Source organism: Nothoprocta perdicaria, unplaced genomic scaffold, assembly GCF_003342845.1.
Source record: "Nothoprocta perdicaria isolate Ctin4 unplaced genomic scaffold, notPer1 scaffold_66, whole genome shotgun sequence".
NCBI classification, from domain to species: domain Eukaryota; kingdom Metazoa; phylum Chordata; class Aves; order Tinamiformes; family Tinamidae; genus Nothoprocta; species Nothoprocta perdicaria.
In genome coordinates, this window is record NW_020455932.1 from 397358 (window position 1) to 420588 (window position 23231).

Sequence of the window (23231 nt, forward strand, 5' to 3'; positions counted from 1 at the left end):
AGAGGCTATAACTGAAGAGAAGTGATTCAGCTTTTCTGCATGGTGAAGCTGGAACACGTCCATAAAATGCTATTGCAGAGCAGACAGTGAGCTGCTTAAAGGAAGGTTATATGATCAAGGCATTGTGATATGGAAGGGGATTTTGTCCTAGCTCCTCTATCATTTATTTCTGGTTTGTATTTGAATTCTGAAGAGTGTGATATGAAACTTCCTGGCACCCAAAACAAATCTCCACTTCTCGAGGCACAAACAAGTTAGTATTGATCTTCGTGTGCAATATGACAGAGTCAGTTGTGCTTCTAACTTGGTGGTATTTCTTTTATAGCTTCATAGGGTGATATTACAGCTTTTTCAATAATGAGCACATTATAGAAATCTTTCTGTGTCTCAAGGACGTCCTATCGTTGCCCTTTCTGTCACACCAGTAGAGCAATTGCTAACGTGGTAAATAAATACTGATGCATGTGTTCCCTTCAGGGCTTTACCTGCTGGAAGTGAGGAGAGTTTGATCTCATGAACTATTAATTCTCTGTGGATTGTGATCTCTGGCGTGCTTATCTGAACATGGTCTAAGAGACTTTCTTTTAGTAAAGTATTGAATTAAGACAGGAGAGACTATGGAGCCTGGTTTTAGCTCCCAGTTTTTCTGTGCTTTAGCTGAGCTAGTGAATAAAAATATTTTAAAAGCACAATCCTCCAATCTTAAAGTTGCAGAATGGAATGCCTTAACTATTAGTGATGGACCTTGTCTTCTGCTTTGTTGCAGTCGATCTTCTACAGCGGGTAGCAGAATTGGAAAAGGTCAATGCTGAATTCCTGCGCACCAAGCAGCAACTTGAGCAAGAATTTAATCAAAAGAGAGCTAAATTTAAGGAGTTATACTTAGCTAAGGAAGGTACGTTTTAAATTTCCTGAATTATTCTAAAGTTTAATTAAGCTTCAAATAAGCCCTGTATGAAGAGTAACCTTTATTATGCTCACTACTATTCACCACTTGTCCATGCACAGGGAACATGCCTTCTATTCTTATCCGATCGAGGATGATGAGGATGTAAAGGAATCTTCTTCTAGTGCTGGGATAGTCAGCTGCATGAAAAAAGAATGGAAAGGTGATAGGAGTCTCTTAAACAAAGATGTAATAAGAACATGAGGGAGAGGCAGAAAGTAAAAGCCAGTAGGAGCTAGGAGTCAGCACAGCAACTCGATATAAACACAAAAATATCACCGCGGAGTTTTAATATTATTCTCTGCAGTAGATCTGTGCTCATACTTTTTGAGCAGCAGCTGAAATGGTAAGTGGAAAGAGAGAGTCTTAATGATGTGCTGTTTGTACATTGTGGCTCGCTTTTTTATGTAGTATTGATTTGTCTTAAATTTCAGTCTGAACAAGAATATAAGCAGACAAGTATTGTTTTAAGTTTTAATACCAGCCAAGGGCATTTACTTCTGAAACAATCTTTGGAGGAAAAATTGAACCATGTGAGCTGAGCTGTCCAATGAAGAATTGGAGAGAAGAGATGGCTTCTGTTCTGAGACCAAAATTGATTTACTTCTGATCCTAATGGTTTCTCTGTCCTTCACATATGAAAGTTAAGTCAAAAAAAAAAGGCATTCAAACTGTAGATGCTTGTATAAGCTTATGAGAGCAGAAAGAGAAAAGATGCAGTGAGAATCAGATCATACGGAAGCGTTATTTCTTTGTGTTTCTAGCACTTGGATGAAAGGAACTTCATACAAGATACCGGGCACTGCCTATGAGATCAGCAATAATTCTCTTTTCAGACAAGACCTGTTGAAAGATAGAAAGTAAAAATAAATTGTGAAGAGAGAAAAACATCTAACTTGCACGTCTACCAAACTGAAAAGATACCAGAGAAGAATGTGGAAACATATATTTTTCTTTTTAGTTATTTTTTTCCCAGACCTTTTTTTTTTTTCCTTTGAGAATTTCTCAAGAAACCATTTACTATATGTACCTGGAAACTGTGGCAGCTCAGGCTTAATGAGGTCATTTGAGAACTAAGTAATATAAATGATAAAATACCTTCATCTTTTTTTTCACACGGATTAATATTCTTTTTGAGTACTCAGTTTCTTTTATAAAGCTAGTCAGCCTGGGAACTGATAAATATCCTCTGTCAAGTAGGGTAGTTTCAGGCAGGTGGATAAACGAAGCCTTTTGGTGCAGAAGGAAAGGCAGAGAGATAGCTTGGTATGTAGATGGCTTGGTGTGCTGGCCACATGTTTCTACTAATAGTGTTTGCCATTGAAATAGGTCATGTGGACATAAAACTATATTCTCATTAGTGCTTTTGAAATTAATTGAATAATATAAATCATTCAGAGCTTTTGCCTCATTCAGGAGGATAACATGACATGAGTTTTATCTCTGTTTATAGTTGCAGCAGAGTAGTAGTGGAAACTTAGTGGGGTATGTCCCCACTTTGTGCTTAATTTTGGCACCGGCACTGTGAAGAGCTAATGAGGATGCAGAATTTTTAGGTGGATGCCAGGTAGTTCAGGGTTCTTCAGTTTCAGAAGTATAAACTTAAGCATAAATGCATTCTAGCACGTTCAGTTTTAACCTAGTGCAAAAACTTGATGAAGAGCAGACGTCCTTTCTGTTGGTCTTACCTTTGAATTTTCAGATGTATTACCAGCATGAGTTAAGTTATACTGAAATAATAAGAAGCACATTTCACTTTCATTGGCATATTGACACAGGGTGTATCTGCAACGTCTCTTGTGGCTGTATGGGTGAGGAGGTACTTTTTAAAAGGGAAGGGCAGAGAGATAAAAAGAAATAATGTTACTAAAGATCTCTACAACTGTCCAGTTGTTATGGGTAGATGTTTTCATAGCAGTGCTTTCTTTGCCCCCTTGTTAGAGCACTGCTCTTTGTCATAGCAGCTATGGCACACTTCATATTGAATTTGTTGATTATTCTAAATGGAAATACTACATATTTTCAGAGGACCTGAAAAGACAAAATGCAGTGCTGCAAGCAGCCCAAGATGATCTGGGACAACTGCGGACACAGCTGATGGAAGCTCATGCTGAAATGGAGAACATCAAAGCTATAGCTACTGTATCTGAGAATACAAAGCAGGAAGCTATTGATGAAGTGAAGAGACAGTGGCAAGAAGAAGTAGCTTCGCTGCAAGCTATTATGAAAGGTAACAACCAGACAAACTGCTGCTGCTAAGATCTGTGCCTGCTGTGATATAGCACATGGATAGATACTTTTCATGCCTAACCAAAACTTGGTTACAGAAATGGTGTATTAAGCATAATTCCTAAAATTCCCAAGCTTTTCAAAGGAAGCTTTATTTTATTATTTTTTTCCCCCTCCTCCTGTTAATGCCACATGCAGAGATGGAACATCCAGTATGGCAATGGGAACTCCCACATACATGCAGAGTATTTTTGAGGGACCCAAGAATATCACTCTTCATCCTTCAGGAGATCAGTTTAATACATGGGACTTGACAAGTCTGAAACTAACTTTAGGCAGACAATACGATTCTTTTCTGTCCTGCTGTGTAAACATAGTTCTGCTGTCAGACAGTTAAATGTGCCTACAGCACTATCACATAGACTTTTCTGCAGGCTGCTCACTGAATGTGCTGCTCTGTATCAGCCATGCTGGTTTTTTTTTCTTTTTCTTTTTTCTTTTTTTTTTTCCACCTCCAAGCTATTCTGTATGACATTTGCATGTTGCACAGCTGTTGGCAGTTCTGAGCCAAACTCTGAGCAAAGAACAAAATACAGGACGTAAACTGGGGACAGACTTGTCATAACTGGCTGTGTTCTTAAAGGTGCACAAAGAGGGTCACAATATCCTGTGTCTAGAGCTGTAGGCAGTTTTCCACACCATTTGATTGTGCTTTCCACTCAGAGAACAGAGCTCTTCATGTGTATTGGTACACAGGTTTCCTTCGGCTTGCTATAAATACGATTTGTTCCGTTTATGATGTACTTAGATACAGGAACCAGCAACGAGGCTCTGTTGAGCCAGCTGCTGAACATATGTACACAAAGGTGACCCCTTATCTTAAGGGGTAATGTTGTTAATACAGAAATGAAAGAGATGTGAGAAGGTTTAGTCGCTTCTTTGCGTTTTGGAGGAAAGAAGTAAGAGTCGAGGTAGTTTGTTTGGATGATGTGTTGTTAAACAAGGGGATGTGTATACAGATAAATATGTACATATAAAGATTTTTCTCTTAAACTGTGGTGCAAATTGAAATGCAGTTCTGCTAGATCAGTTGCTTGTGTATCTGCTTTTTTTGGGTGAAAATCAAAGGGAAGGGAGAGGGAAGGAGAGTTTACTGTAGTCTTAGTTTTCATAAACTGTAACAAATCTTTGACTGGTTGGAGAGGGAGTTCCTAAATCTTCTTTGTGTAACTTATATTGAAATCAAGTTTTGGAAATGCTATTTTATAGAGACTATTCGTGACTATGAGCTCCAGTATCATCACAGGTTGGAGCAGGAACGAGCTCAATGGAATCAATATCGTGAAAACGTGGAACGGGAAATAGCGGAATTAAGGCGGCGGCTCTCTGAAGGTCAGGAGGAAGAAAATCTAGAAAATGAAATGAAAAAGGTACGTTGAAATCTAGCTGTTCAGTTCCTGTTTCAAGATGCACTTGTTTGTTAATGTGTGTGTTTGTTTCTACACCCTGCTGATAACCCCTCAGAAATATTCATACTGTGATCATCATGAGCTTGGAAAGTTGGCTAGAGGGGCCTCTGAAGCAGAGGAACATGCACTTTATGTAATGTGGAGAAAGGGGAAATCTGGTTTTGGGAGTGCTGCTTAAAATAACTGCTTTAACTGTTAAATTTGACACTCCTCACACATTTGCATGTTTGTCTCTTTTTAGTCTTCTATATTAAACCTCTGATTTTTTTTCCTTAAGGAGATGAAGGATTAACGTAAAATTAGTCAATCTCACCAAAAAAATAAAACCCAACATCCCAAACCCTCAAAAAGCTGTGGTTACCACAGCGTGTGGTTAACACACACGTTTTCCAGGTGCTATCTACGTGCTTCTCCAGCTGGTGCCAACTGCCCAGAGCATGGAGCACACCGGCACGCCGACCCTGTAGACTCATCTGATTTGCAGAACTTGCAGCAAAAGCCCCAACTTCAGCTGTGTGCCCAAAGAAGCGAAAACGGGAGTGCTTTTCCCTTCAGCTGCAACTTGATAGGTGCCCTTTTGTCTCACAAGCTGGTTGCTGCTGGACAGGCTGGTTTGGGCCTTGGCAACCTTTCCAACAGTTGCTCTAAACTGGTTGGCCCCAGCTCAAAAGAATTTGTTGCTTTATCTTCAACGCAAAGCCAGCCTGAAGTCCTCTTGCAGGTATCGGGTGTAATTTGGAAAAGCTTTTTCAGCAGCCCTGTGAACGTGGGGCTCTTGTGCACGTGGGGCTGCCGCAGGTCCGTGCAGCGAGGGGGAGCGAGGAAGGAGCCGTGGAGCAGAGCTGGGCAGAGCTCCTGCTCCCGTGTGACACCCTCATGTGCCCCTGGCTTCGAACTCACCCTGTCATGTGGGGCCCTTGATGTTGCCTCACCGGTTTTATTTGTCCTCTTGGACAGGCAGTGGAGACAGCACGCCAGAAGTGAATAAAATGCAAGGAAATTCAGTCTTGTTTTGTCTCTAGACTTTAAAAAAATTCTTTTAATTAAGCATTTGGGAACCCGGGGGCCTGGTAGCATTCAATGTAATAGCCAGGTATTGCAGTATTATTTTATTTTGTCTGTTTTAACTGTTTTTAAACCACTGAGGTCTTCTATTGTCACTTGCTGGAAAGTCTCATTCTGAATAAGTTGTCAGCAAGCTGCCTGGAAAATGGAAATGTGGGCAGTAATTTCTGAAACCTCTTGTCTAGTTTAGTTTTAAAACAAGGCACGAATAGCATCAAGTGCAACAGTTGTCTTTGCTGTCGAGGTGAGAAGTGTCCTCTCAGAAAGCTTTAGTTTTGGGGTGCAGTTTTCACTTTTTCTTGCCAAATTCTGCCAGTTCAGAGTAGAGAGCAACTGAGCAGCCCGAACCTCCATGTATAAACACAAAAAATGTAGGTAGCTGCAGCTCTTTGTGGCTTAAACTGCTTTATTGTGGTGAGTATTTGAGGTTGATTTTTCTTCTGCATGTGCTGTTTGGTGTTGTGGAATCTCTGGGCAGATTTTAGCACATACGTGAAGGGGTATCAGAGCATGTGCAGAGCAGGGATGTTGGTCAGGGCCATTCTGCAACACTGAGTTTAGAGACCAAATTTATTTCTTGCTTTAATTCTTGCTATTTTTACCTTATTCTTTCTCTGTTCTCTCATATCAGTCTTCTCATTCCCTCATCCTACTTTGATCTTTCTAGAACTTCCAACATTTTTGAAAATGCCATGGCTTCTGTGATAGTTTGACTGTTTATAATTTTGAAATATTTAGTACAGTAAATGATGCTACAGCAGTAGTAATTTAAAATTTTAAAATGGTTTCCAAAACCCAGCTATGTTGTGTGTTGCTGTGCAGATAGCTTTGCTTTTTAGCTCCATGAGTAAGTTGGTGAACGGTCAGGAACTCACTGTGCACCTCTTGCATGTACAAGTTTTTGTGTGTGTTCTGTGGCATGAAGTTGCAGGACAATTAGGCCTTTAATGACAGAAATGTGTATGCATTTTATGAATTTTGCATTTTAAATCTTCGCCACTGTGTTGAGAGTGATGGATATATACCGACAGTCTCTTCAGAAGCAGATATTCATGGTCCAATCCGTACACGGTCTTAACATTCAGCTGCCTTCAATGATCAGAGTAAATGCAGTTGTCAGAGATGACTGCTGAAATAAATAGTAATGACGAGCATTAGAAGTGGACATTTGCTGAGTGGTTTTTGTTGGCATAGGGTTTTTTCCTGCAGATATCTCCCCTAATACAAACGCTTGTAGTGAAAATTATGATAATATATTTGTAATTTATTGCATTAATTTCAGGCACAAGAAGATGCCGAGAAGCTTCGTTCGGTCGTGATGCCTATGGAGAAGGAGATCGCAGCTCTAAAGGAAAAACTGACAGGAGCTGAAGAAAAAATAAAGGAGCTGGAAGCATCAAAGGTGAGCTGGAGTTTAGCTTTATCCTACTGTGTATCTCACATCGTGGTAGCTTGATGCAGCTTGAAGCCATGTTAAACTTTCTAAAAAGAATAAGCAGTATTATGAAACTTCTTGTGCATGATATATCTCCTCTCCCGTAATGCAAATAACATATTTAGCCTATTTATAATCTACTTGATTTCTGTTTTTAGAGTTGGGTTGCACGTGTGTATCATCTGTGCTTAGCTTAAATTGAACAAGTGCAACTGAAAATAAAAGTTTTTTTTTTTAAAAAATGAAAGCTCTGGAAAAAATAGGGTTGTTTCCCCTCTCCAACTGTCTGGCCCACAGATTAATGTCATGCTTAAAACCACAGAAAGATCTGCTTCTGGCACAACTTTTTAATCTCCTTCTCTCCAGCATCTGCTATATTTAATTTGCTAATCCTGAGTATAAAACTGAGGTAATATGATCAGAATTTGTGTCTTCTGTTCATCTCTTGGCAGCAACTAGTATCCTTTTCTATGAATCTGAGCTTTCCGTAAAGTGTTAGGAAGTTTTCCTGGCAGTTCTGTAACTTTCAGATATCTCAGAAACCCTGCTCAACTTTCTCATTAGCTACAGAGGAGAACTCATATTTGTCATTATTGTAAGGTAGTTGCATTTAACAAGTTATTTGATATAGAAAGAATGACAGCATTTATAAATATTTTATCTTCAAAATCAGGTATGCTGAAGTTTACAAATAACCAAACATTTGGGTGTTTTTCCGTGTGATCTTCTGGCTCACACTCTTTTAAAAAATATTCCTAAGACAAGATATTCCTAAGAGATGCTCAAAATTCTTTCTTGTTTTCCCCATTAGTCCTCCCTGGGGCTCAAGGGAGGAGTGTTACAGTCTTGGCAATTTTACTGTATTGATTCACTGGCCATGCTGGAGCTTTTTCATTGTTCTTTACAGGTTTGTTACGCCTAGCCATTGCAAGGCTGAATTTGGGGCATAGGGGAGGTTAATCCTTTCTTTTCTCTTGTTCTTCAGCAGTCTGGAACTTTCCAAAAACTCCAGTTTTAACATCTTAAGTTGTGCCGCCTCTATCTTCCATTATAGGCAATGGCTGTCTGAGTAAGATTGACTGTTTGGGGAATTTTGTTAGTGCCGGTCAGCCCTCTAAAATCCGTACATATCATTCAGTGGGTTGAGTAAGATGAGTACAGGTCTCTCGGGTAAAACATCTGACTTTTTATCCTGGGGTGAGGCAACTGGCCTCACCATTAATGGCAAATTAACACAGAAGGATTATCTTGGAATTCTGAGTTAGTGTCTGTGGCTTCAGGGCTGTCTTGAGAAAGATGAGGAACGGCTTTGTGGAGCCAGTCAGGAATTGCCTCAAGGCTTTCAGTTCCTTTAAAATAAAAACTCATGTGATCTCTAACTCAGAAAATCATGAAATTGTGTAGGATCATAAGGAAATCCTCGACCGGTTCCATGCCCCAAGATGGCATCCATTTGGACATCCATTGTGTTTAACAGACATTTGTGTAGCTTTATATTAAAAGATTTTTTGATGGAGATTCTGTAATCTCTGCAGGCCTTTTGTTTCTGTTCTTTGTTGGTGTTGCTTTTTAAAAACAAAAACCCCAAACCTTCCTAATGTGCTGTTTCATTATTCCTTACTGCGACTGATTCTTATACATCCTCCGTGGACAGAATTTCCTTTGCAGTAATCTTTCATGAGTTTGAATATATATATATATATATATTTTTTTTTCTTGTTCTCCATTTCTTTTCTTGTCTTAGGCTAACATCCCTGGGTTAGTTGTATCTTGCCTCACAGTCATGTTTTCTGAGTACTGTCCCTCTTTTTGAACTGTTTCTGCATCCTCTTTGGAGGTGTTAAGCCCCAGACCAAGCACAGCAGTTCAGTACTTGGCTTTACCGGTGCTTTTTAAAGGAATCCTGCACTTTCCACTGGGCTTGGACATCAGTCTCTTCAGCGTCCCCATGCGCGATGCTGCTGTGGTGATCTAACTGCTGGAGCTCTCAACATCCTTGCATGTTTGATTTAGCAGAATTCTACTGAGTAAATTAATGCAGATTTAATACAAATAGTGCTTGCTCGCTGGTTGTTGAATATTTGTGACTCCAAGAAATGAACTTGTATTCATCAGCTTTATGTTATTCACACAGAAGGCGTTAGAAATTGAAAAAAAAAAAGGAAGTGCCTGAGAGTGTGCTCAGTGAGATTGTTTTCCCTCTCTTCATTCAGGTTAAAGAACTGAACCATTATTTGGAAGCTGAAAAGTCATGTAGGACAGACTTAGAGATGTATGTGGCCGTTCTCAATACGCAAAAATCAGTCCTGCAAGAAGATGCAGAGAAGTTACGGAAAGAACTGCATGAAGGTACCTATCTAATGATAATCTTCTTAATGGTACTGTGCTGAGACTGCAAAAAACAACACAGATGTTTGTTCTCTCATGATTTCTGTTCTAAGATGGTTTCAGAGACATAGTGAGGGAAGAAGAAAGGGTGCAGGGGATAATTTAAATGTGAAAGATCTTGAAATGTTAACTGAATAATTGAATTTGGAGTCCCCTTATGAGAGAGAAATAACAAATCCATTCCCTCCACAATTGGTGCTGAGAATCAGAAATCCATGCTACTGCAAGCTTTGTTCTTATTAATTTGACCAGATTTTGCTGGTCTCCTTATTTATGTAGATTTATAAGACTATTTCCATTATACATTCCAACAAGGATTTGCTTCCAGCTCTGAAATTTGTCAGTTTTGGATGCCTGATGTGAGAATGGATGTGTCAATGCATGTGCATGCCAGTAGAGTAAAAATTACTGTAAAGCAGCAAACAGTTGAACTTTCTGCTGAAATAAATAGGAACTTACAAGGCATCAGTTAAAGAAGGACAAAGAAAAGAGGAAAAAAAAGACTGTTAGAATTTATGAGCAAAATTACAGTGTTAAGACTTCAAATTGGGAAATTCTAAGATGTTAGTAATGCATTTCTATTCTCAAGACAGGTTTTGGAATTACAAAAACGTCACATTTCATCCTGCATACTTGTTGAACAAAGCCTGACTGTTTGACTAGAACAATAAATACTTTTATTCATGAGAATGCTTCTCTTTGGAAAAGAAGTTTAATTTTTTTTTGACTCTTTCTCTTAAATAGTCTGCCATCTCTTAGAGCAAGAACGACAACAGCACAACCAATTGAAACACACGTGGCAAAAAGCCAATGACCAGTTCTTGGAGTCTCAGCGTTTGCTGATGAGGGACATGCAACGTATGGAAATAGTTCTGACCTCTGAGCAGCTCCGACAAGTGGAGGAACTGAAAAAAAAGGATCAGGTTATTTGCTGCTTTCTTCTCTCTTGTAGAAAAAGCCTGCAGGGCTGATATAGTCTGCCAGATTCTGAAAGCACATGCTGGCAATGAGAGAACAGATTATAGCTTAAATTTTATTTTTAATTGGGTTAAGTATTAATAGTTCGGAAAAAAAAAAAAGACAGCTAATGATTTTAATAAGAACTGTTTGTTTTTTTCTTTTAGTGTATATATACATATGAATATTAAAATATTTGTAGAAATAACATTGCGAATACTTTTAAATGAAAGGTTAATAATATCCAGAATTTAAGTTTGGAAGAAAAAACAAAAATGATTTAAAGGAAAAGACAAAAATGTATCCTGCTTATATACTTTGTCCATTGATCACTGATTTCTAGGAAGAAGATGATCAACAGAGACTTAGCAAAAGAAAGGAGCAGAAACAAAAGGATTCAGATGATGAAACGAAAGCTTCGTGTTCTCTAGCCCATGAGGAATCCCTTACCCAATTCTCTAATGAAGAGGTAAAACAATTGCATTAGTTTAAAGCAACTTTGCATTCCTCAGGGTGGTCATTGTAAATGCAAATAGAAACTTAATGTTGTTTATTCTCTGTGGTTTATAGTTCTTAATACGCGGTTAAATACTTTTTGAAGTTCCTCTTGAATATTCAAATTCTGATAAAGATTGGAAGACTAATACTGAGAGGTTCAGTTACAAACTATAACTTATCCTCTTCGTTGGGATATTAATTGTTGTTAATGTCTGTTGGGATTTACAACCACTTTGTAACACACCTAAACCTTCAGAATTCTGTTAAATGTGAATGTTCAGCAAATGTATTGCAGCTATTTCCTCATCTGCCCGTACATTTCTGTTTTGAATTTATTCTGATTAGATTGGTCTGTGGTCACTCATTGCTAAGTTGACTAGTTGGTTAGCATGTGTGAAAATAGCATTATTTTTTGTATGTGTGCATGTGTACAGAGATCAGCTAGCTATGCAGGTTGAGGTTTTTGGCTGTGTAAGTTCAGCAGCCAGAAATAAGCTGCTTTAACCCAGCCAGCAGCTGGGGTTCAGCACCAGGGTTTTGCTGAGGCCGATTGTACTGCGTTAGGAGGCTCCTTGTAACAGCCCAAGCGATGCTGCTGGATGTCATTAGCAGGCTTTTTTTTTGTGTGTTATAGGAAGACATGCACGTGGTCAAGATGAAATCGTAGGTTTATACTTTTTAAAGGAAAAAAATGTATATATTCCAGAATTTGCCCTCTATTGCTTGTTGGTGATTTGCAGCAGAATAAGACGCTCCTTCAGAAATAGTACAGAATGCAGGAAGAAGTTCAAAACCGTAGCTTCTATTAAAAAAAAAAAAAAAAAAAGTAGCATTTCTATAATAGTCATAAGAGCAGTAATAATAGAGGATAATTGTGATTCTTTTGTATGCTGTACTTAAAATTTCACACAAATATTTTGAAATATAGCAAGAAGAATGCCCCCAAAACCACACTCTTGTAGTTAAAGGAAAGAAAAAGATTCCTTATTTTACACAATGGCATGGACACGTTTTAGCCACCTGCAGGTCCAACTTGGACCTATTTCTGAATTTATTACTTTTTGGGGACACTTCCAGTGTTATTTTCTGTATGTGTCTAATGGCAAAACAAGCGCACAAGAGGTTGGAAGATTATTTGAATTGTCTCGTACTTCCTAAATTTAGTGATCTGATGTTCTATCAAAGCCAATTTAAGCCTGCAGTTACCATGTCTGATCCTTAGTGTCCATCTAAGTTTCTGCTTATACTGCAGTTCTAGACCAGGGTGTGTAATTCTCTTTTGCTTGTTTTTCAATTCCAGGTGCATTTGAACAGCACCCATGGCTCAGTCCACTCACTGGATGCAGACTTGCTTCTGTCTTCTGGCGAGTCCTTCAATAAATCAGAAAATGACATGTTTAAGGATGGACTACGAAGAGCACAGTCGACAGACAGTCTGGGGACATCTGGAACTTTACAGTCCAAAGCCTTAGGGTACAACAACAAAGCAAAATCTGCTGGGAACCTGGATGAGTCAGATTTTGGACCTCTTGTTGGAGCGGATTCAGTGTCTGAGAACTTTGATACGGCTTCGCTTGGGTCTCTGCAAATGCCAAGTGGGTTCATGTTAACCAAAGATCAGGAAAAAGCAATCAAAGCAATGACACCAGAGCAAGAAGAGACTGCATCCCTTCTTTCCAGCGTTACACAGGGGGTGGAAAGTGCTTACGTATCCCCGAGCGGCTACCGCTTGGTTAGCGAGACCGAGTGGAACCTCCTGCAGAAGGAGGTGAGTAGCCACCGCACGTGTGCTGCGGTCACCGCCGTGGGGAGGAGGCCTGGCAGGCCCTTTGGTCTTGCAAATCTGAGCCTGGAAGGAAGAAAATGGGAGAAAGAAAATGGAAAGCAAAGAGAAATTATAGTGCAGCTGGGCTTGGCTAGGAAAAGGAGTAGAGCTGAGAGTGCTGCTCCCTGCACCCAGCACAGTTACAGAGGGTGTGCATGGAGGGCACGGTATGTGAAACATCAGCCTCTGCAGGACAAGCTTCACACAACTACAGGGGCTTGATTTGCACAAAACCAGCTTTTGAGAGCAAGAGGCAGCAGTCTGGACTTGACACTGTGCCAGTGTTGGTCCATCTCCATCTGGGTGACTACGGAAGCTGCTGCTTCCGAGTGTTCTGCCTAGCAGTTCTTCAGTAACGGAGGAAGGTGTCAGATGATGGCTGATGGGAAGACGAGGTAAAAATAAAGAACCTAGGAATACAGATAGGGAAGAAAGAGGTAGCAAAGCATGGATGGGGACAGGAGAACTGAATATTGATGATATTTAACTTCTTGACTTGCTGGAATGCACCTTGTCTGCAAAGATCTCTAAACCTATGGTCAAGATGCTTTGTGTGTGTGTGTGTGTTGCTCTTAGTCTATAATGTCAAGAGAGGTAAATGAGATAAACTGAAATGTAGCGTTTTCAGAGATAATTTAAATCCTCAACTGTCAAGTACTTCCTTACCCCGTTGACGTTTGGAAGCTGTTTCACTCCAATCCAGTCCTAGAATTTGCAGAAACAGCAGCCTCCGCCGTGTTTGTGGAGGCAGGAGTGCAGGCAGGGCATGCGGACACCGCTCCGCGTGGGAGGAACACGGAGCAGTGAAAAGGGATTCCAGCTCAGAGCAGACTTAGAGCTGTAGCTTGGAAAGATTTCCCTATTCCCCTTCGCTAAAACCTTTTTATTTGCCAAAGAGTGGCTGTTTCCTCTCATTTCCTCTGTAATCATCGTCCCCCAGCCCATTTTGCTTCCTTATCTATTGGGTTGTTCTGTTTTGTTTTACTTGTCTATCTCCTGCTTTTTTCTACCTCCTTTTCTATCTCTTTCTCTCTCGTGTGTGTAAATCACATTGTCAGACCAACCTTTCTTCTAGCTGATTATTCAGTTTCTGATACTGAGCAGTATTTGAGAATATGGAAACAAACCCCAGAAACACTGATGGTGGCTGTTGCACAAAGTAAATGTCATTACAAAAATTGTTCAAAGCTCAGGTATTGGGAGAAAAAGATGCAGAAGGAAGTCCCGGTCTGGGGAACTGACTCTTTAGATTTGTGCTGATTAAAAAGCTCTATAATATTGTCAATAATTTGGCTTGTAATTGATTATAGTTGTATGGAAAAAAATGCTACAGCTTGAAATATCCTCTCCAAGATGGATTTCTATACAATATTTCTGTACAGACTATTTAGCACTATATTTCAACACGACACACTGAATGACATGATAAACTCTCTCGTGTTGTGGCTTATTGCTCTTGTGCTAGTAGTGAGACTTAAGCCAGGAAAAGATGATTTAGAGCATCTGATTTACATTGCCCTTTAGTTTTAGACTGACTTAACCTTACTATTACATGATTCTGCCACTGCCTTTTTATCCAGAATATTTTGTACTCATACAACACACCTGAGAGTAAGCAGCACTCCTGCATTCCTTAAAAAGTTTATGTCCCTATGGAAGGCACTAACTCTGTGTTCGGCAGGTGCAGAACGCGGGGAACAAGCTGGGCAGGCGCTGTGATATGTGCTCGAATTACGAGAAGCAGTTGCAAGGGATCCAGATTCAAGAGGCCGAGACAAGAGACCAGGTGGGATTTCTCTTCCATCTCTAGCAAGACTTTTGCAGCTGCAGGAATTCCCAAGGATGCAGCAATGAATCATCTGTTGTTTTATTCATTGGTTTTAATTGAAGGATATCAACGTATACAAAGTCTGGATATTTTATGGTATTTTACTGATGTAACCCAACTTGTTACTGCTTGTTTATGACCCTGGACTCTGCATATATATGCCTTTCTTGTAAATATTTACTTCAGGGGTGTATTTTTTGTAAATATTTACTTCAGGGAAGCAGCTTTAAGTGATGCTATAAAATTTTGTGGTAGAGACAGTATTCTGTGAAAAGTGTTGCATTTGCATAAGGTCAGTATTCATCATAATTTATTTTCTAAAATGCTTTTCCTGCTTTAAATTCTACTTTCTTTAACACTGCGAGAATTCTTAACAGTGAAGGAAAAATTGGAGAATTTTGTCCTAGCACTATAAAATTATAAAATGACTTTTAATCTGAAGATGGTGTTGGACCACCTTCATGAGTGACATTCTAGTGCACAATCAGTGACTGGAGTTTTTACCTGGCAGTGGCCAAGTACAGCTTGTCCTGTGTTTCCATACAAGTGTATGCAAGGTGTTTCTCTTAAAAGAGCAATAAAGGAGCTTTTGGGTTGCCAAAGGATTTTTGTTGTTTGGAGGTGGGATATACGTGGGTTATATTTATGTTCAGGGAATAAGCATCCTCCCTACAACCCAAGGAATGGAAAAATAAATTATTTTGTTGTAACAACACAGGTGAAAAAGCTGCAGGTGATGCTGAGGCAGGCTAATGACCAGCTTGAAAAAACGATGAAAGATAAGCAGGAATTGGAGGATTACATGAAACAAAGTGCTGAGGACTCCTCTAATCAGGTACAAGCATTTTGTAATAGCATTACTTTTGAATAATGTTTTGTGACTCTTTATATGTGACAGGAACAGTTTTATTGCATTAGATGTGCAGGGATGTGCCTTAGAGTCAACAAAAATGAGAATTTTTAATGTTAGTTATACTCCATCTAATAGCAGCCTGCCAGAGTTTCCAGGTAAGTCTGACATGTTTCTATCATCATGTCTCCTAGTTTTGGTCCTAAAGTTGCATTTCCTGGCTCCTTTCTTTTACCTTAGTTATGACACTGTGTTATTAAAGATCACAGTATTGGGAACATACTTTACACAAGACTTCCCTTTGTCTCTGCCATGCAATATTTTGCCGTACTATTGAAGCAGCAGTTGTTACATGAAGTCAGTCCCCAAAGACGTGGATAGGACTTTCCCTTTGGTTGTACTGGACTGCTTTTATTGAGTGGTGCTCAGTTATGCTGTAAGGCATGCCTTGCTGAAGTATTAACTTACTTGTGAAGTTTCTGAATACTGGTGTTTTCTGTCAAACGAGTCACAAGTTACTTTATCTTGAAAAAAAATGCTGCAACTTTAGGTAGCAGCTTTGCAGTTCACATTTAGTTCCTCTGCGCTGTTTATTATTTCAGGTTTTGTAAATTAAGCTTAGTGTATTATTGATATAGAATTGTATTATTCCTTTAGCTTCTCTTTATTTTAGTTTTACTTCATTTTACTTTTATTTTTTAGATCTCTTCTCTTATGGCCAAATGCCAGAAGTCAGAGAATTTCCTCAATGAACTGCAACAGGCATTTTCACAAGCAAAGAGAAGTGTTCAAGAGCAAATGGTAAGACAGCTTAAACCCAAAGATCCCTTTCCAGTGCTGTTTGTCTAACCTTGGGAGCTTGCAGGGTATGGAAAGGAGTACTTGTCTTAAAACCACGATGCCTGACTAGAGAGAGCTGTGCATTTTAACAAGTTAAAATGCTTTAAAAAAAAAAAAACTTAAAAAAACAAAAAAGTAAATGCATAACCTGAAGTACTTGTAGGATTACTTACATATGCTAGTTAATATTTTCATCAATTTGAGATTAATTTAAATTGTTTTTAAAAATCCAATTTCAAAATATCAGTCATAGCACCCAGGTAGAGATATGTAGAGGAAGTTGCTTGTTTTAAAAAACGTAGAGCGTCTTGCAGGAATTGTGACTTTCTGCCTTAAAAAATGAAGTTCTATTCCTGTCCTGGGGCATAACTTCCAGACAGCAACCCATTCCTTTCTATATTGAGATCAAGTATTTTAAGTATTTTAGCTTCTTTTAGGGATCTTTTAGGGATCTTTTAGGGATCAACTATTTTGACTGTTGTTTTCCTCACAATACAGTGGGAGGCTGATACCTAATACTGAGAATTTCAGATTAAATGTCTAAGGCTTTTCAGTAACCTGATCTTACAGATGAGTTGTTGGGTGATCTTAATAAACAAGATTTTGTTTTGTTCTGTTTCTTTTTTTTTTTTTTTTTTTCCCCTCCCTTGAAGGCTGTCCTGACACAGTCAAGGGAGCAGGTTTCGGAAGAACTGGTGAGACTACAAAAAGATAATGAAAGTCTTCAAGGAAAACACAGCTTGCATGTATCTTTACAGCAAGCTGAAAATTTCATTCTGCCAGAAGCCACAGAGGTAAAACCTTTTAAACTAATAAACTGTTAACACACGTCTATAAAGCATGGGACTAGGACTCATTGGAAGAAGCTTCTTTAACGAAAAGCTGACTCACAGTGAACAATAATCTGAATTTTAACCCTGTAAGTCTGATGCGTGGGGAAAAAAAATCTGTCTGAGCCCACCGGTGATTGTGAGCAGTGCCGTGAGCAGGCTTCAGGGTATGGACAGATATTAATAAAAGCAGTGAGGTTTCGTGACCTGACAGCTGATCTGCTGTCAGTTATCTGCTGGCATATCCCTGTTCAGAGAGCCTAAGCTGCATTTTACAACTGGACACACAGCCATTCTCTCACTGCAGCTTCACTGTTAGTGTTGATTCAATAAACAAACAATTTCTGTCCAGACCTTACAGTTAAAAATTGTTAATAATCCTTAGCCCTGAAAAATGCTAAGCCTTATCATTGTTTGCATGCCCACTCCCTTATGCTCAAAAAGCAAGGGGAGGTCCTAAGCCTATGGACATATGGGTCTTAACAAGCTCTTTCCTTACCATGGCCAAGCAAAACACTAGCAATTCTGTTTTAAAACCGTTGTGGATGGTATGCTAGGACAAAACTTGAGGTAATGTTACTTTGGGTTATATGTTTGAAAATTCAGTGTTGTATTTATCAGAAGATCCTGCAGTAACAGTACTTCTTGCTAATCGCTGATTCAGGAGCTCCGTGAGCTGATTTTAAAATACCGAGAAGACATAATTAGTGTGCGGACAGCAGCAGATCACCTTGAAGAGAAACTGAAGGCGGAGATTTTGTTCTTAAAAGAACAGATTCAAGCGGAACAGTATTTGAAAGAAAATATAGAGGAAACGCTACAGCTGGAAATAGAGAACTGCAAAGAAGAAATAGGTGAGCAGGGGATAAACCATCTCGAAATAGAAATATTAGAAAGAAGCAAGATAACTGCAGATTGTACTGACAGAATAAATAGCTTTGCATTTATCGAAAATGTTCATTTAGTTAAAAGGTGCAGCCAAACTGTGCAGCTAAAAACAAAGGTACAGTTATTTCTCTTTAAGTTTTGATGTAGTATACATTTAATTTTCCTTTAATTATTAACAGAAATAAACAGGAGCTCTCCTGTTCATTATGTTTTTGTTGCATTCAAGGTTTAATATTTTTGTTTTTCAGCTTCCATTTCTAGTTTAAAAGCTGAATTAGAAAGAATAAAAGTGGAAAAAGAGCAGGTAAGGAGTCCTTTCACTGTATGTGTTTGTGTGCAAGTGTTCAAATAAAGAGAGTAGGTTTCTCTCTGTTTGTTCTGCCAGGCGTCTGAAAGTGATACTGAGTCTCTTTTTTTTTTTAATAAAACCTCCTCATATCCAGTAATAATCTACCTAGTAATCTGAAGTTTATATAGTTTGGGCTCTTTCTCTGCAGCTCCAGTACAAAAAAGATGGAGAAAGAGAGGGAGATTATTTGAGCATCTGAGTATTTGGGAGTCCTTAGGAAGACAGTGAGGCTGGATGTTTTCTGTACAGCAGAACTGTGTGAAATTAAAGGTTTTTTTGTGTATTTTAATTATGCAGTTGGAAAGCTCTTCACAGGAAAACCTACAGCAGCTGGAGAGTCTGCAGGAAACAAAAAACGCTCTGGAAGAACAGCTGAAGAAGGAGACAGCAGCAAAGGTAGCTGAAGCGTCTGATATTTAGTAGAATTGAAGCTGTTTTGGAAGATTCAACTAAGTGATCAAAGATTGTTGCTACATAGGAAGGGAATAGGAAGCTTTTGAATGTTGGCTAATACTCTATCAGTGCAGTAGTCACCATGGGATGCTGTTTAAATCTCTATCCCAGTCACTGTGTATTTGGGTTTGTAAAGCAGCAGATCTGAATTATTGCCACTTTGCTTCTCTGTTCTGGTTTTGATATGTATTCCAAGGTTCAAGTTTGGTAACCATTTTGCATTCAAAAACCTTCTTGATTAACAAATCCCTGCTTTGGACCCCTTGAGGCTTTTGAATAAATGTCATTTTGCTCTAGGAGAGAACCCTACTCTGGTGGCTGAATGATTGTTTCTCTCTCCCCTTTTCCCCTTCCCCCCAAATACTTATTTAAGGTATTTCTGACTGAAACTTGGACAACAATATAACTTGTTCACTGATATTTATTGCCCTTCATCCACCGTCAGGCTCTCTTAAAACTTAGGAATCTGCTGGTTTTGCTGTTTTATTTTGAGGCCCTGAGAAGACAATGTTTTGTTTTGTTTTCCCCCGCATTTCAACCACTTTAATCCAGAATTGTTTGCTAGGCAGCAACTTCTGTTTTGCAGTCAGGAAAACTGAAGCAGAGAATAATTGGTTTAACTTTTTGCCAAGACTCTTGTGTGTAACCAGGCATCCTCATTCTAGTATCATGCTATAATGAGTTTATACAAACTTCACTTCTCTCTTTTTTTAATTATTTATTTTGTGTGTATCTGTGTTCAGTTTAAATATAACCTAAAGAATCTTTTTGTCTTCAGGCAAACCTTGAACAGCTGGTGTTCGAAGAGAAGAATAAAGCTCAGCGTTTGCAGACTGAGTTGGACGTCAGTGAGCAAGTGCAGAGAGATTTTGTAAAGCTTTCTCAGACGCTTCAGGTAAGGACAGTGCAATCAGTTTGTAAGGTGCTACTTCTGTTCCTTGACGTCCTCTGGGTAAAACAAGGAATAGGGTTGCAAATTTTCTTATGTCAGTATTGATGGAGGTTATCAGCATAATTAATCAGCTGTTCTTTCCAACTTCCAAGAAGTTGGAACTTCTTTCTAACTCACTGTCATCAGCAGCAATGCGCAGTTACTGTGCTAAATAGAATTATAAAAAGCCATAAATAGTGGTGCCATGACCATGGCATTGTCCGTCTCGCATTGTTCTTCCGGTAATTCACTTCTCATTCCAGTGCATCATGGTGTAAATATTGACATGCAAAGTTAGGAACTTATCCTGGTGGATCTGAATATGTAAAGCGCTGCTGCTGCTTCATTTTGTAATTTCTCCTTTTCTGTCTATGATATCTAAAAGTCTTATCCTTGTTATTATTCCTATTGCTTCTCCTTTGTTTTATCTAAAAAAGTAGGAACCTGTGATTAGCATTGAGGCACCATGAGGCAGAAGGAAGGAATTTGGGCAGGAGTAGTCACTGAGGCTAATTTCAGTTTGTCAGGTTAATCTTTCTACTGACTATAGAGGAAGCCAGGGGAGAGGCAACCTTGGAAGGAGTGGAGGGCAACCCAGGTTAGATTTGGTTCACCTTCAGTATCCTGTTTTTTTAAATTTTCAGTTACTGGCCCCCTCATCTCATATGAAAAAATGTAAATTTTCTGAGTCAAGTGTTTCATATTTATCTGCAAAACAAAATCAGGAATACTGGAGATTGTTTACTATGCAAGAGTTTAGCTGGATGTGCAAGAGAGAACTGTCCACTTTTGTTCTGGCTGTTTCTGGAGGAGTAGGGGCTACAAAGGAGACCATTGAATAGTCCTGGCTAGTGAAACTGGCTCTTATTTGTCACTGTCCCTCTGTTCTTGTAGCAGCGCATGGGCAGTTAAGGAAGGACCCGCTGTTTGGACAAGCAGCCATCTCCACGGAGGGTAGAACAAGACCTGCTGCATAATACACGAGAGGAGAGGTTGCCCTGCATCAGCTGAGGCTTTGGGTTTCTTGATAGCCAGCAAGGGTGATTTCCTTTCCTGACCTCGTCAGTAGAGTCTGGGCCCGCATCGCTTGTGCCGGAGGTGTCTGTGACCGAGTGGAGGTGCCAGCGGTGGAGAGGAAGGGCTGTGTGGGGGGTAGCAGAGCAGAGGAAAATCCATTAACCCCTGTTGAAATTTTCAACAGAAAGCCTGGATCCTAATGCAAAGAATGTGGGAGTTTGAACTCCTCCCTCAAAACTGTGATCTCTTCATTCACTTCATTCTCTGGGGCACTTTTTCAGTGCGCTAAACACAGACATTTATCAGAAAAGCCAGTATGGGAGTGAGTTTGAAGGTGAAATGCTTAAAGCTTCTTCTAAACGTATTTTCACTTTGCTTTCAAGAGGCTTTGCAGGTCTGTGTCGGTCAGGTTCATACTTGTCTTGCATTTATTCCTTTACACTGGTTTTCACATCCCCTCCTGTTGCTCTGGCCAGTCTGCTGACAGTGGCTCATTATTAAACAAAAATAAGAAACATAAAACAACCCCAGTTTATTATGATTAACTCTTTCCTGTCCTCATTTTCTTCCACTCCTGTTCTTGAGTTTGCACATCGTGAAGCCCTGCCTTTCCCAGCCAGTGATAATTTGATAGTGCTTCTCTCTGCACAGGTTCCAGGGCTGCTAACTTTGCCTGCCAGCTCGGCTCAGATTACAGGTCTGTGCATTTTACCAGCTCACGACGGTGTCTCCTGGTTTTCCGTAGGTGCAGTTGGAGCGGATCCGGCAGGCAGATTCCCTGGAGAGAATCCGTGCAATCCTGAATGACACAAAACTGACGGACATTAATCAGCTTCCTGAAACATGACACCCTGATGAGCGAGCTCCAAGGCTGCGTTTGGGGTTTTTAACTCATCTTTATAGCAACATTAATTATTATTTAACTCTAACCGAAAGAGCAGAAGACAACAGAGGGAAGCAATGGCTAAGTTTCGTTTCTAGAGGGGAGAAGATTTCGTACTGGGCAGGAAGAGAGCACAAGGGTGACTTGCAGTGTAGGAAGGAGAACTTTCTAATGGAAACACTAATGAGTGTGGTGTTTCATGTTCCACTGAGTGGGATCAGTCCGTACGTTCTGAAAAACTTTCCCCTCTTTCAGTCAACTTCGTAACCTAATATAGAATTTTGGAACATTTACCCCTTGTCTTTTCCTCCTTCCTTTCCCCCCCACTACTGTGATCAAAGTAGCTGCTGGAAACCATATTGTCCCTCCAAAACATTGAAGAGCAAAGTGGTTGAAGTTTTCTGTTTGACTAGTCAGTAACAGTATTCAGCTAGCGGAGAGAATGAGGTGTAGAGTATGCTGTATGAATATTTTATATTAAAATATGACTTTATTAGCAGGACACTGGATAGTGACATTATTTCAGTGATTTTTTTACCATTGACTTTGCGTTGAAGAATCTGAGTGCTGCTGAGATGTGGTGGACATGAGTGAGCTGTGCGTCTCCTGAACCGATAAATGCTAATCCAAAAAAACCCCAGAAAATTGTACTGAGAACTTAGCTCCTGCAGTTTTCCTTTGAATTCTCATATGTAAAGAAAAGCACAAGAAATGCACTGTTTTTTAAAGTATCATTTTGCAAGTTTAATTTAAAACATGGAATTACAGCTGGTGCTTTCTCATCTCTGAAGCAGTACCTGTAATCCCACGTGTGTGCAAAAAAAAACCAAACGTATTTTCTGCGCATCAGCTTGGGGCTGATGCCGGTCTGCTTTCCTGCAGGGATCGCAGCGGGTCAGAGCTGTCGAGGTGGGATTGTGCCTGGGGCGGGCAGCCTGACACCACCTCTTCTGGCTGAGGTGGGGCAGGAGCAGCGACTGCATTCCCGATCATAGAGCACAAAACGTGCTGGAGCTGCATTAACCCAACCTGCAGGTTCTAGCCTGAAAAGTGCAGTGCATCTCTCCCTGAAGTGCGGTCTCATGGCATTGCGCGGAGGTGACGCCTCGCCGGCTTGTCGCTGTAAATACACATTGAAATGACGCTGTGTGACACTACAGCAGAGTGAAGAAATGCCCGAGATGGATCAGGTGCTAGGTTTGGGTCTCCTGTTATAAATATACGGTGTTAACATGATCATTCCTCCTCCTTCTCCGTTTCCCGGAGTTTCGATGCACGTGTTTGCATGGCGGTGGTTTGTGCTGGGCGGTGGTGCAGAGCGAGTTCCTGATCCGGCCTCTAGTTAGGACTAGGAGAGGAGCAAGGAAGCGGAGGCAGCTGCTCGTTACTGTCCGGGATGTAGATTTGCCTCTCTTGTTTATCGGTTTTTCTTTACATACTTGGCTACGGATTTGAAGGTGGCAAAGAAAACCACAAGTAACAGAAAATGCTCCAAACAGTAATATATATGACTTTTTTTTTTAGGTGCTTAAATCCTATTTTTAGCAGTG

The 23231-nt window shown here is 39.8% G+C and overlaps 1 protein-coding gene across 1 annotated transcript; it reads left to right on the top strand.

Moving 5' to 3' along the window:
* The first annotated feature begins 657 nt into the window (after nucleotides 1–657).
* RABEP1 (rabaptin, RAB GTPase binding effector protein 1) lies at nucleotides 658–22282 on the top strand. Its single transcript, XM_026050174.1, has 17 exons — nucleotides 658–895; nucleotides 2973–3176; nucleotides 4445–4605; nucleotides 6992–7111; nucleotides 9358–9493; nucleotides 10277–10455; nucleotides 10833–10958; nucleotides 12288–12755; nucleotides 14494–14598; nucleotides 15359–15475; nucleotides 16193–16291; nucleotides 16984–17124; nucleotides 17825–18014; nucleotides 18297–18352; nucleotides 18695–18793; nucleotides 19629–19745; nucleotides 21544–22282. Exons 1-17 carry the CDS (start codon nucleotides 739–741, stop codon nucleotides 21643–21645), a joined length of 2577 nt encoding a protein of 858 aa, XP_025905959.1. The 5' UTR covers nucleotides 658–738; the 3' UTR covers nucleotides 21646–22282.
* Nucleotides 22283–23231: the final 949 nt, after the last annotated feature.

What these genes read in the sequence shown, in the direction of transcription:
- RABEP1 (XM_026050174.1), top strand. Translation starts at nt 739, where the DNA reads ATGGACCTTGTCTTCTGCTTTGTTGCAGTCGATCTTCTACAGCGGGTA. An exon ending in AGGCCGAGACAAGAGACCAG is followed by an intron (nt 14,599 to 15,358) that starts GTGGGATTTCTC and finishes GTAACAACACAG; the next exon opens with GTGAAAAAGCTGCAGGTGAT. An exon ending in GAACTGCAAAGAAGAAATAG is followed by an intron (nt 18,015 to 18,296) that starts GTGAGCAGGGGA and finishes TTTGTTTTTCAG; the next exon opens with CTTCCATTTCTAGTTTAAAA.